This window comes from Peromyscus maniculatus, chromosome 13, assembly GCF_049852395.1.
Source record: "Peromyscus maniculatus bairdii isolate BWxNUB_F1_BW_parent chromosome 13, HU_Pman_BW_mat_3.1, whole genome shotgun sequence".
Classification (NCBI taxonomy): domain Eukaryota; kingdom Metazoa; phylum Chordata; class Mammalia; order Rodentia; family Cricetidae; genus Peromyscus; species Peromyscus maniculatus.
Genome location: NC_134864.1, coordinates 50,749,881 through 50,763,760, shown reverse-complemented (window position 1 = coordinate 50,763,760; position 13,880 = coordinate 50,749,881). Strand labels below are relative to the sequence as shown.

Sequence of the window (13,880 nt, the reverse complement as noted above, 5' to 3'; positions counted from 1 at the left end):
TAGAATGACTTCCAAGATAATCACAGAGAAACCTTGTCTTGGAAAAACCAACCAACCAACCAACCAACCAACCAACCAACCAACCAACCCTCCCCTGCAATCAAACCAAACCAAACCAAACCAAAAGAAAAACAAAACACCCCAAAAGACCCTGTCTCAAAAGTAAAAAAGACATGCACACATAAACATACACATGCAGTAGTGAAGGATTCACTTGACCTGATTATAAAGTATATTTCAAATTTAAAATTTTAAAACTGTATAATTTTGTTAATAAAATCTTGTAAATTGAAATGCAATAACTGAGTTCAGAAATTAAAATCGGTTTAAGTGTGGTGTCAAGGACAGCGTAGGAATAATAGAATGACAGGGAAAGAAGCCCTTGCCAGGGACTCAGTGTGCAGAATCTGTACTGTGTGTACCATTGCATTATATGAAGAGCAGCGGGAAGGTAAACAGAATGTAAGAAAAATATAGTATTTAAAACAGATACAACTCTATTAAGTGAATTTACAGGGATTTTTTTTGATAGTATGAACAAGGAGATCAATATGTGGAAGAAACTTATTTTTTTTATAGAAAAAAAATGTGCTGCCTGCCTGCCTAGAAATGAAATAAGCTAAACTGTTAAAACACCTCTGTTGATAAATATAACGAACCATATTTTTTTTTTCTCCTGTGGGAACCAGGCACATGGTTGCTGCTGTGGATGATTCTGCTGGCTCTCCTGGAGAGTAACTGATTTGGAGATTTGGAGAGGGATGGTAGTGATGATGTGGTGGTGTGAACTAGACACTGCTGGGTGAATGCAAGGAATGAGCATTTGGAGGAAAGGTGGCCGTCTCGGGTACACATGCACGCTTGCCATCATAAGTCACGGAGCACGTCACACAAAACCCTCCCGTTGGCAGCCCACCATTGACATTTATCCCACAGGTTATTTGCCTACAGGGCACACACATTTTTTAAAAATGAGAACAGGGTTCTTTGGTTCCCACATTCATTTTTCGGACCCTATTTTTGTAAATACATCTTTGCTCCCCTCATAGGTGGATTCTTATTTTACCTTTGGAAATTTTATTCAGGGAGCACTTATGTCAGGGAAGTCGGTCCACAATTGCTGTCCCGAGGCCACTCGGAGTGTGGATCAGCCTTAATAGTGGCGGCTGCTTAGACACTGAGGCTGGGGTTCCCTGGGACTGTGCCTTCTAGCTGCAGCTGTTTGATTTATAAGGTATCTTCACAGGAGCCGTGCAAAGTCTTGTGTTGTTGGATTCTGCAGCGCTGAAGCTTGTCGTGTGGACTTGGGATAAACTTAGCAAAAAAATCAAGTTGTGTAAGTCAAGCGGTTGCACAAAGTGGGTTTGCTATGTTTACCACCAGGCTACCCGATTTTCCACCAAGATCCTCCGGTTGTTTATATTCGTCTCATTGCTTACTTGCTAGAACATAAGCTTTCCCTGGGTTGCTATCAGGTTCTTAAGAGTTTGCAAAGAAGCTTTAGGTGGTTACGGATCAGCTTGGTTAAGCCAGGTTGCCATAGGTGGGCATTTCTCTACTACGTAGTATTTTTATGAGGAAAATATGCTTACGTACTTATATTCTCAGGAAATAAGTTTTTAGATTTTTTTTTTTGATGTTTAAAGCTTTTGGAAACCATCACTGAAAAACCTTCTCTTGTTTAGTCATCTGTATAACTGTCTTCAAGCAAAAATTGATGGTGTAAGAGACAAAATGAATTCATGTAAATACTACTGTGTGCAGTGTGCTGGCTAGCCACTGCAAATCAGTCTGCACTTGACAGGATGGGTGCTTCCTCTTTTTATGTTTAGATGCAGGAACCTCGGACATGTGTGATGATCTTGCTCTGTGTGGTTTGGACTTTGGGATGAATGCCGATGGTGTTAGGGTAGCAGGAACCACTTATTGCTTTGCATTTAAGATTGAGTATGTGTTAATTGCCTTTAAAATTATATTTACTGATTTTATGGAGTAACTGGCTGTTGTGATTGACTGAAGTAAAAACCATAGTTTTATTGATGGTGTTTTTATGGCTGCGGCAAGATAATAGCCTTGACAATAAATGTTTGGTGAATTATTTGAAGGTTTGGATGGTTTTGAGAAAGGGTCATTAATCTACAGTCATTTGCAAGATGCCTGTGACATGTGTCATGGTGTTTACTGTCCTTGGAGGGAAACAGAAGGAAGCAAACACCCCACCAGACCCGGGAGGGGAGGGCGGGTAAAGTGTTCCTGCTGCTCTGGGGACCAGAGTTCATTCCTAGAGTGTGTGTGGAGGAAGGCGATTAGGATGCCTTTGAAGGGTGGGCGCATTTGGTAAATAATAATGGCAGAGAGGGCTGAGAGGAGCCTGGAGTGGCAATGGAGGGAGCTGGGAATATACGGTCCTTAGAGGGGATGTCTCATGTGTTTAAGTTGGTCTGTGTTACCAGACAAAGAGCATTTCATCTGTTGTCTGGTACTCCCTGTGCCTGAGGAATGAGTCTAAGTTGGTGTGGTTGTTGCATAGATCCTTGTCTTTTTTTTTTTTTTTTTTTTTTTTTTTTTTTTTTTTTAACTTGATAGGATAACAAAATAAGGCCTTACATTGGATAACACTTTGACAGCTCTTCACTGATTTGTTAATTTACATTATTCAGGGCGCTTCTTTGGCCTATGCTAATCTTTTAACACCTGCTAAATATGATTCTGGCTTAGATGGGATTACTGTTGGGTTTTTGAATTAAGGCATTATTTGTAAATGTGTGACTCCTAAAGGGGGTTGTAAATGTGATCTTCCCAGGGGAGCGGCTCCACTCCAAATGCTTTCAGAAGTCAGCAGGCTGTGCCATCTCATTTTATTCTCACGTTCTGCTGACACATCACATAGAGAAAGTTCCTCTTCCCACGGAAAGGCAGAATGATGATATGATTTCTCATTTGGGTGTGTAGCAAACCTCATCTGGGCCACAGAAGAGTCCAGAGTCAAGCCTTCATTAGAGTTCTGCTCAATTTATCATGGTCGCTTTGGAAGTCCAGCAGGGCATGCTGTTGAGTCCTGCCTCAATGGGTTTGTTTTGGAGGATCCTTTATTAGCTCTTTGCTGCTCACATATGTAGGCCTTCCAACAGAACCAAGATGGCACACCTAGTCCTTTAAAGAAATTCGATGAATACCTCAAGATGCATAAAAAAGTCTACATGAAAATGCTGGTCCTGTAAATATCTCCTAAGGTTCCTTCTGTCTTTTTGCATTTAGGCTGTCCATCTGGCCCAGGCAAGCTTCCAGATCGAAGCCTTTGGCTCCAAGTTCATTCTCGACCTCATACTGAACAAGTAAGTATACAGCAAATCCTCTCAGGATGCAGGGGCAGTAAAGCTTCATTTCTAAGATTCATCGAAAGAATGTCTGGGCTGAAGCAACTGGTATTTTCTAGTGATTATGTGACAAATAATGCTTGAGGAAGAGTGGGAGGTCTGAATAGTAACTGTGTCTTTATTTCCTTTTCCTGAAGGAAGACATTTAACCTGTTACATGTCCCAAATGGAGAACTTACATATTGGGATTTTAATAACTTTTATTGAGTTGTTGATAATTTGGTACTTTCGTACATATATAAAGAACATTCTGATACTATAACCTCTCCTTATATTTTTGGTTGTGAGCCTAGCCTTTAACGGCTGAGCCATCTCTCCAGCCCAACCTCTCCTTTTATAGTCTCCTTCCCACCTCAAATACCCACCCATTTCCGCTTTAAGTTTCCTCTCCACATTCATATCTTATTTTCTTTTTCTGAGACCCACTGAGTTTAACCAGAATTGTCTGTGTGTCTGTGGAGTTTGAAACTATCTACTGGAATCTGGTGGGCTTCTCAGTTGGTATATAACCAAAGACAATTACCACCCGTCCCCCAGAATCCATCAATAGCCAGTAGTTCAGGAAGGAGGAGCAGGGCCCTGTGAGCCCCTCCCTGATTCATGATTGACTGTTGATGGGCCCAGACTTGTCATATTATGATTTTAAATGGAATAAATATTTGAAGTAATGCTAGTTAATTAAATGCTAACTGTAGTAATCAGTATATAAGAAGCATAATAAACTACTGACTGAAGCATAATGAGACTTCAGTCTAGAAATTTCTTCCATTTTACTTTTTATAATGCAACACACGACTTCTGTAGGAAGAAGACAGTAAACAATGACTCAGAAGAATCTATTTTGAGAAGGTGCTTTGCTTCAGGATTTGCACTAATGTAGATTCTTTGAAACTTTGTACTGATGAAAATTCACCCCATTGTCTCTGTGTCTGTGTTTATATTGATATTTAAATGCTTTTTCCCAAGTCGGAACACTTTGCACGGGTGTTCTTGTGCAAAGCGTGAGCAAAAGCTCTTGCCTTATCCAGGACTGAGGAGTTCACCTCGAACTGGTACCCAGCCTTTGGTGAAGGTGGCTTCCCCTTTGGTATGACTCTCTTCAGTTACAGCAACGCCGGACAGGATTTTCAGCTCTCATCAGTAGTTTAAACAGTACTACATTTTATAAGAATCTATTACTTAATGCTACCAGACACTGTAATGCAGGTGACCGCAGCCAACATCGGAGGAACTGCAGAAGGCTATTACATTTCTTGTGTGCCAGATTCTGTCAGCTCTGCAGAAAGAAAAAAAGGTGCCGAGTAAGCTTGGATGCTCCTTACTCAAGTGTTCTTGCAGCTTTAGGTCAGAATGAGTCAGCAGAACTCAGAATTTCTGCGTTAAAGATATTGCAGGTTTTCTCCTTCGGTCGAGCTCCAGTTCGCCATGCCCTGTCAGCAGTGTGCCTGCATAAAAGATTGTCTTGCCAAGTCTTCGGCTATGTCGGATGGCAGGATGTGGCTAATTTTAGTTTGTCTCAGCCTTCTACTTAGCTGCTGAGGGGGAGGTTGCAGTCAGCGCTGCGGTGTGCTTTGGAGGGCGGCTACGCTTACCGCCACACCACCGCTGCCGCACCAACTGCCGTGGGTTCTGAGCATTAAAAAACATCGTGACCGCAGCAGAACCTTCCAGTCGAAGAAGCGATGTCTGAGAAAGGGTCACGTGGGGTATCCCCGCGTCCTTAGAGTTATAGAGGCAGACCAGAAAGTATGTGTTCCTGACATTTAACATGCATAGGGATCAGGGTGCATACCTATTGTGGATATCCTTGCTTGAGGAATTGAGTGCAGTTGGGGTTGGTTGCTAGAGATGTAAAGTAACACTTGAGAAGAGCGTGAAGTGAACGGTCAACAGTGGAGTGCCATGGTAGTGTGACAAAACCCAAAAGGTTTACTCCTCCGTGAGTGCCAGTAAGCAGAGTCAGTGAAGGAAGGGTTGTCACTTGCAGCCAGTAAGGGCAGCATTGGCCTTAGGAGGACTTCTCCAAAAGCAGTGTCTCTCTGCACACAGAAGGCCAAGGATTTCCTTCTGAAGACGCATGCATATTCATATTGGAAAGAGTTGTCAACACATGTAGACTCTTGAGCATTCCTGAGCATGTTCAGTAGGTGATCATGTGGATAAACGTCTTCATAAATCACACGTTCAAAAATGGTGGGTGGGAGCATCCAGAGACTATAACTTCGCATACATAGGATTTAGGATTGGAAGACAAAGTTTACTCTGGTCAACCGGAGGATCAGTCAGCAATTTTGCTTGGTTTAAACTGGCGTCTTATCTGATCACGGTAACAAAATACTAAAAGGATGTCATTTGCCATTTAAAGGGATAGCATTTTACTTGGCATGCACATAAAAGTTCCAGTTTTGCAGCTAACAGTCACACCAAGGAGAGGCAGCTCTTTAGGCCAGAGGAATGTGAAAATACATCTAAGAATGGGGTAATATTGGACACCAACCTTGTAAGACAGGCATCATCAACAAGGAGAGTATTGGGAAATGAGAAGAAGAGGGAGATAGAGAAGATGGAGAAGTATATCCAGTCATTGAAAGGTCCTAGATTTGGAGGTTCAAAGGAGACAAAGAGATGGATTGTCTTTCTGGGTAAGAGATTTGTTAGAGGAAGCATTAACACCATAAACTAACAGGTGGGTGTGGTGTGGTTCTGAAGAGAGTTAAGACCCGCAAGGCTAAGCAGGGTCCCTTCGTATAGGTGTCTGAGAATGTGGGCATGCTACCAAGTTGGTGATTAGCTCATAGTCGCTGCTTGCAATCGGGTTGTTGCTGATTCGCAGGCAGCAGGAGAATTGGGAAAAGTTAAGTCCTTTAGTTAGTGTGTGTTTATCATGCAGGATGTGTCCCCCTAGCCCCCGACTGCTAAATGTGTTTAGTAGAATTCCTTTGGGGAAGTGAGGGCTATAGACACACAGACAGTATGACACACAGACAGCATGACAGGGCGCCCGCCATTTCTTTTCCAGCAGATGACAGGTATAGAGGGAAAGGGTAGAGGCACCCAGGCCCAGTTGAGCAGACCTGTAATAGTGTATGCTGGGAAGGCAGGGCCGGCCATGCAGTGTTGTCTGTGAAGGGAGTGTTGGCCTTTTGTTGAATTGTTCATGAGCTTCAGGGGTGAGACAGAGGGAGATAATTCTGAAGATCTAAGCCCAGGACAGCTCAGCTTGCTGGGGTCTGGAGCCCAGGTCCAGACGCTCATGTCATGGACAAATCAGTACTTAGGATTTGAGGTTGAGGACAGTGAGGGGCTTATTCCATGACTGAAGAGTGGAAAAGAGGGAACTTTGCTCTCAAATCAGTCTTTGAGTTCCAAGGAGTTGAAGAGGTACGGATGTCCTGTACTGAAAGAGACTAAGTTCTGTAAAGAGTAAAGCGGGAGGAAAAAAAAAAAAGACAAAATAACAAAGGAGTTAGGGATTCAGCTCAGTGCAAGTGCAAGGCCCTGGGACCTCAGGTCCAGGAAAAAAAAAGAAAGAAAGAAAAAAGAAAAAAAGAGTAATGTGCCTGAGAACAGATGAGGGACCTTCAGGAGCTCAGAGTCACCTCTTTTCACTCCTTCCAAAGTCTGATGTTTACTGATGTGGAGCAGGAGGAAGAGGAGGGAGATTAGCTGACTAGATCAAATTAGAGTGTTAGCGTTCTGACAAACCATTTCTCGTTGGTCAGCTTGTCTGTGTGCAGAGCTGAGTATCAGATCCAAAAGTTAAAAGAGAAGGAGGAGCAGGAGGAGGAAGAGGAGCAACAGAAGGAGGAGGAGCAGGAGGAGGAGGAGCAGGAGGAGGAGCAGAAGGAGGAGCAGGAGGAGGAGCAGGAGGAGGAGGAGGAGGAGGAGGAGCAGGAGGAGGAGGAGCAGGAGGAGGAGGAGGAAGAGGAGCAGCAGAAGGAGCAGGAGGAGCAGGAGGAGAAGGAAAAATAACCACCAACCAACCAACCAACCATCTAAACAGCAACACTAACTAACAAATGTCGCACAGTATGAAGAGAAAGATGCCGAGCCTTTTCATCACTTTCAGTCACCCCAGAGGCATATGTGAGGAACCAGCAGCCTTAAAGTTCCTTAAAGAGTAACCCAGGGAACCATTACCATCATAGCCCACATAACGGAGATGTTACCCACGGCAGATCTAGTGGAGATTAATAATGTGTCACCCAGCTGTCTGACGGTCGAAATTAGTGTCTCCGTGCTGACTAAAAGCAAGTGAAGTTTGAGTGTTTAATTTTTTCCCCCCTTGATAAGAAACTCATGGACAATCCTGTATTTGTGCTCACGTGCTTAGGAGCCATTCTCAAGGCTGTAAAAAGTCAGGGACCGTAAACAGAAGTCTAGTTCTCAGGTAGTGCTAAGAAGCATGGGGGAAGGGATGTAGTTCTAAGACATCTTCAGTTGGTAAAAAATCACTAGAACTGGTTTGAAGGGGATGACAAAGAGGGGGAAAAAAAAGCCCACAGAAGTGTCGTGATGAGACAGTTTGTGTCTAGAGGGTAGTTGGATAAAGCTGCATCGGAGAAATGGGAGCTGTAGGGAGTCACCTTGGAGTCACTTCCGTATAAACAAATGTGTCTTTAAAGGAAGGGAGAGAGGTAGAATAAAGAGAACCGGCGAAGGAGACAAGTGACTGGGGAATTAGGAGGAGAACCCACAGAACGATGACGGTGTTGACGGTTTCAGAACCGAAGGATGTGATTCACATCATTATGTGCCTGGTGAGTTGAGAAGCAGTGAGCATCCTTTGGATTTTCCAGCTGGTTTGCCACTGGGGGTTGGAAGAGAGCCGTTTTAGGGAAGCTTGGGTTGTTGTGGGGAGGTAGTTACAGAGCTAGGGGTGAATGAGAGAACCCAACTTGGAGACAGCCTGGATGGGAGAAGAGTCGGAAGAAGGTATCGGTGTTTCTGTGATGATGGACTGAGAGATGGAGCTGATGAGTGGGGGTTAATGACAGAGAAGGGACAGTCTATGGAGCAGATGCTTAGGTACCATTCTCCATTTCATTGAAAGCATACTGTAATGCATGTGGCATGCTCTCTACTGCCCCATAACAGCTCACAAGTCACTAATTTAGAGAATAACAGGACTTACAGGTCATTGCAGTTTTGGATGCATGTATTTCCAAGCCACACGATTGGCTCCAAGTCCCCCAGCATGCTTTCCTGTTTATTTAAAGGCACATACCTGTAATCTCAGCACTTGGGTAGCAGAGGCAGGAGGATCACCTTCATGTTCAAAACCAGTCTTGTAAGCTGAAGGCTAGCTAGAGCTCCATAGAAAGATCCTGCAATAAATAATGAAATGAATGCTTGCACACGACTGACCTATACATAGGACAGAGAAAGAACAATTCTGTGTACCAATGTTCGAACATTCTAGGTTGCTAACCAGGCCGGGACATTATTCCGGGGAAGAGTCTTGACAGTGCTTGGGGGAGAGCCCTGCTCCGATGAAAACCGTAGGAACTCAACCGTAGGTGGCTGTGACCTGAAACGGAGGGAGCTGCAGGTGTGGAACCTGGAGAGCAAGAAGGTTGCTTTCTTAGTAACCACATGAGCTGAGAGAGGCGACTCAGGTTGGATTGGGTGGGCAATGCTAAAAGCTGTGGCGGGCCAGCAGGCCTGGGAGAGGAAAGATGGTGTCAGCAAGACGGTCTCAGCAAGCGCCATGGCAGCACCCTGCTGTGCGCAGAGCATCGTTCTGACTGTCTGTCACATGCCTCTCTTCCTGGGGTGCTGTGTGGGTTCATCATGAGAAGATGTTCAGGGGAATGGTACATGGTGACAGCGTGAGGACTCAGATGACTTCAGGGGTCTCCGGGTCTCTGCATGGATGGGGATGGCTCCAGTAAAGAGTTAAGGAAGTAAAAAGGACAGGATTTTTTTTTTTTGAAGTGTTACTATGCTGTAGCCAGGAAGGTAGTTCTGGATTTGCATGAGATCTGCGGTTGAATTTTCTGGGACTCAGGGGTGTTCAAGATGAGTATCTAGAAATCGCAGATTTACAGAAACATATGCACACAGCAGTTTGCTCATTAAAAGCAGTTCATGCTGTACTCTTGAACGAAGAAAACAACCACGCTAAAATAGTTTCAGTTAGGTTAAATAAAGAACCCGACTTTCATGCTGACTGACACGGTTAATTCATTCTCCAGTTAGTCAACACACTGAGCATCTAGTTTGTGTAAGATGCTGTGCTGAGCAACATGGGGAATTCAGAGTGAGAGATTTTTCTCCCTCCCCAAGAGCTCACAGTTCAAAGGAGAAAAAAAAAAAAAGATCCAAGATGGAGAAATGAACTTAATATGTACACAGATGATATTGAAACATGACGGAGCAGGGAAGGACACACCAATTGATCATCCAATACCAAATGGCCAGCCCGGAAAGCACACATACAAGTAACAGTATACAGATTGAGCAGGTTGTATTTATATATTTAGGAACACACACACACACACACACACACACACACACACACACACACACACATACCACCCACAACAACAGCTAAAGGAAAAGAGGCCACAAATTTGAAAGAGAGCAAGGGAGTGGGTATATGGGAGGTTTGGATGAAGAAAAGAGAAATGATGTAGTTGTATTAGAATCTCAAAAAGTAATATATATATATACATATATACATATACGTATGTATTAAAAACAATCTCAATTATAAACAGAACCATGATGGAGAGTAGCCGTGACACCTTGGTGATGAGAGAGGGTTCTCTGGGTGAGTGAGACTGAACTGAGTCCTAGAGGGTGCCGCTCTAGAGCATCGATCCCAGAGGGTGCCGCTCTAGAGCAGCGATCCCTGCTCCTGGAGCCTGAGGTGAGGATTCCAGGAACTCATGGACAACGGAAAAGTGAGGCTGGGAAGAGCAGACCCTACGAAAGCGAGGAAGCTTGCTTTCTCTCTCAGCTGAAGGTCTTGCCGTGGAGGAATTCTGGGGCTCTGCACTCTCAGATCCCGCCTGGCAGTTACCTAACGGAGAGGCGAAGGAGTTCGATTTTGTTCACCTGCTGCCGGGACAGTTGTTGGCTGTGGGGTTCCTTCTGCAGGGAGATGCTGTAAGCTACATTCCTCCCAGGTAGTAGGGTAAACAGGCTGAGGCCATTTCTCAGGTGTTTCTTTAACTGCTGCGGATTGTGTGGTGGATGTTCCAAGACTTTCGGCAGGGCACATTAGGCTCCTCCCAAAATGTTCCAGATTTTCAAAGGATGCCTCCCACACACTAACTCCTGGGGTTTGGGGTCGGAGTACTAAGGCTGGTGAGCCCCTTCCTCAGAGAGATGTGAACCCACGAAACAGCTGACCAAGGCCACTTAACGTTCAGGGTCTTTCTTCATTCTAAAGAGGGGTTTCAGCTTTGTTCTGATTAACTTATTTTTCAGCTAAGCAGATTTTGAGGCTTGCACTTCGTTTTGGTTTAGAAGAAGGAGCACGTGAAGAAGAAACAGGCCTCCTACTTCATTTTGCTTTTGTGAGTGATTAGGACCAGATACAACGAGTGCGGACTAGGGATGGTAGCGAGCAGTCGGACTGGTACCCATGCCCAGGCAGTAGTGCTGTCCAGGTCTTGAATTCTGGACTTACGGACTCCTGTTCTAAGATGGCCGCTTTGTGTCGGTGGCCCGGCCTTTCTCGTCTCTCAGCATGTTAGTTTCCCCGCTGACTTCCACTCACACATTTGAGAGAGCTCAGGAAGTTTGGAATCCAGACTTTTCACCTCAGCCCTGCTGCTGAGGTCACCCCTGGACACACTCTCAGGGCTTTAGTCTGAAGAAGTTAGAGTAGCTGATGTTCTCAGTGTACGGAATCCGTTTCAGGATTCTGTGTCTTTAGATGTTGCCACTTAGGGCAAATGCATTCTTCCCTGAGTTCAAGGGGTCTGCAGAAGGAGACTTCTGTGTTTTTCCGACAATGGTTAGACCGTCACCTATGCCCTTTACCCATACTAAACTGTGTTTAAACTCCTTTAATAACCCTTATAAGAGATACATTCGTCTCCTCTGCTACTGGGCATTCTGAGACCTGGTGAGACTCAGTCCAGGTTGGAATTCCAGCCTGGCTGTCTGACAGAGCCTCTTCTATGACTATTCAGTGATTACATCACCAAGCTATCAATTTCCCAGTGAGCTGGGCATGGTTCTCATGATTTCATATGTCCATGTTGACTGAGGAGAAAAGAACAAAACAATCTTGATCAGTTTTTAACAATATAAAGAGCATGCACAAGACTCTAGTAGCTTTTTTTTTTTTTTTTTTTCAGTTTTGGTGCTTGTCCTGGATCTCACTCTGTAGACCAGGCTGGCCTCGAACTCACAGAGATTCTCCTGGCTCTGTTTTCTGAGTGCCACTGCCACCCAGCTCTAGTTGCTTTTAAAACAGCTCTATGCATTGAGCGTGGCCACCTGTCACCAACCGACTTCTATCCCATCTACAAATTAAAGTGCAGAATCTTGGTGAACTTCTGTGCCTCACTATGTAGCTGAGGTTGGAGTAAGGTCTTTTAAAAGGTAATTAGTTAAAACGCAGTCTTCTGGGGAGCCCAAAATTCAGTGTGACTGGTTTCCTCATAAGAACAAGAAATCTGAGAGGTCATGAATGAACATAGAGAAACCACAGGAAGATCAGGAGACGGTGACATCCATAAATCAAGGAGAGGCCCCCAAAGTCAAGGAGAGGCCCCCAAAATTTAACCAGCCCTGATGACATCTTGTTCTTGGGTTCCCTTGGCTGCAGAGATAATTCTTTTTGTTCATTTGTATAAGGTACCATCTTGGTACTTTGCTTATGGTTCCGCAACCTACAGACCCACCGTCCCGATCCACTTCAGCTAGAGATGCAGCGTTCGAGGTGTTGTTAGTAAGGGAATCTGTTTGTCTCTTACAGCTGATGATTCAACTGGCATTCCCAAGTGCCGCTTTCAGATTGTGCTCTCTTCTGCATTTAGATATTTCAGGAAGACTGGAACTATTTTGGTAAATTCGGGGGGAAAAAAGGTTTCTGTAATAATGAGGAATCTTAAGCAGCAGTTCCCAAGGGTATAAATCCTGATTGTATGGTGTCACATGTAACGTGATATAGATGGATTGCATGTACACTGCCTGGAATAGCTATGGAGAGCTTCCTCCTGTTGGGGAAGCAGTCACTAAGGGGTTTTTTACCTCTTCAGACATTCTTCTCTGTTTGGTTCTGAGCTCTTTGATTCTAGGAGTCCAGACAGCTCTGATTTTTGCCATGTTTTCTCTGACCAGATAAGAAGTTAAGCAGGTCTCACCCTGGACATTTCCGTCTGGAGAGCTCAGCCCATGTTGGATGCTTTAGGCCTTATGTGCTTCTGAGATGAGTCATCTTTGTTTGGTGGATCAGGTCCAGACACTGTGGAAAAATTTAAAATAAGGAGAGTACTCCCCAAATATTAGCAAGCTCTAGTTCTGGTTATTTACAGTGTTTATCCCATCCACTTCAAAAAGGTCTGAGAACAGCTTTCACAATGAAATACAATGATAACAGCAACATTAGCATAGAATCACAAGCCTTGTGACACATGCTTTTAATCCCTGCACTCAGGAGATGCTGTGGCAGGCAGATCTCCATGAGTTTGGGGCCAGCCTGGTCTATATAGAGAGACCCAGGCTGGCCAGAGTTACATGATGAGAGAACCTGTCTCAAAAACAAAAAACAAAAAAACAAACAACAAACAAACAAAACAAAACCCCATAATCCAGACATAGGTATTTCTCTTCCCACCCTCCTCCCTGCCTCTGGTCCTGAGGCTTGAACCAGGACTTTGTGCCTGTAGGTCACGTGCTGTGCCTCCCATCTGTGTGTTGATTCTTGATTTCCACAGACTGACAAGATGGACAGATGGAACTAGTTATCCTAAGAAGCCCTCAGTCCTACTCTTTGCTGTCCGTTGACAACAGTCATGAGTGAATCATCAAGGCCAGGAAAACCAGGAAGGAGGCCACAGGAGCTAGCCATAGGGTTTTCAGATTCCAAGAGGTGATAAGGTTGTGAATGGCCCTGAACAGAGAATCTGGAAGCTACAGCAGAGAGAAAACGTGACAGCTAAGAACTGATATCAGAATCAAAAGAATCTAATTGTGAGTGGCATCTCTGCGCACTCCTTATTCAATACAGGATGTAACATACAAACCCAGGGAACCAGGAATGCTAGATAAAAGGAGGCCCCATACAGGCAACTAACCTGATGGGAAATATGGCCAAATAAAGTAGAACTTTATCCGTTCTTCAGAGTGCTTACTAGTTTCATACCTAAAAATTCTAGCAGAAGTTGGTCATGATAAAACAGCGAAAAGCACAGAGGGGTCCGCATGATTAGGCACTGGGGATGAGTTAATTGCAGTAGTTATTGAAGCTTGATCTTAATTTTCTGACAGTTGATTGAGAAAGGCAATATCCTGGGTTGTATAATTTTCACTGTCTGATAA

The 13,880-nt window shown here is 44.3% G+C and overlaps 1 protein-coding gene across 4 annotated transcripts in view; it reads left to right on the top strand.

The window, feature by feature from the left end:
* Adam23 (ADAM metallopeptidase domain 23) overlaps positions 1 to 13,880 on the top strand; it is a 154,381-nt gene that overhangs the window by 29,717 nt on the left and 110,784 nt on the right. For all 4 annotated transcript variants that reach the window (XM_015993907.3, XM_042260240.2, XM_076550257.1 and 1 more), the window contains exon 3: positions 3,259 to 3,335. In XM_015993907.3, coding sequence (XP_015849393.2) covers positions 3,259 to 3,335 — 77 coding nt within the window. The remainder of the gene's footprint in view (positions 1 to 3,258; positions 3,336 to 13,880) is intronic.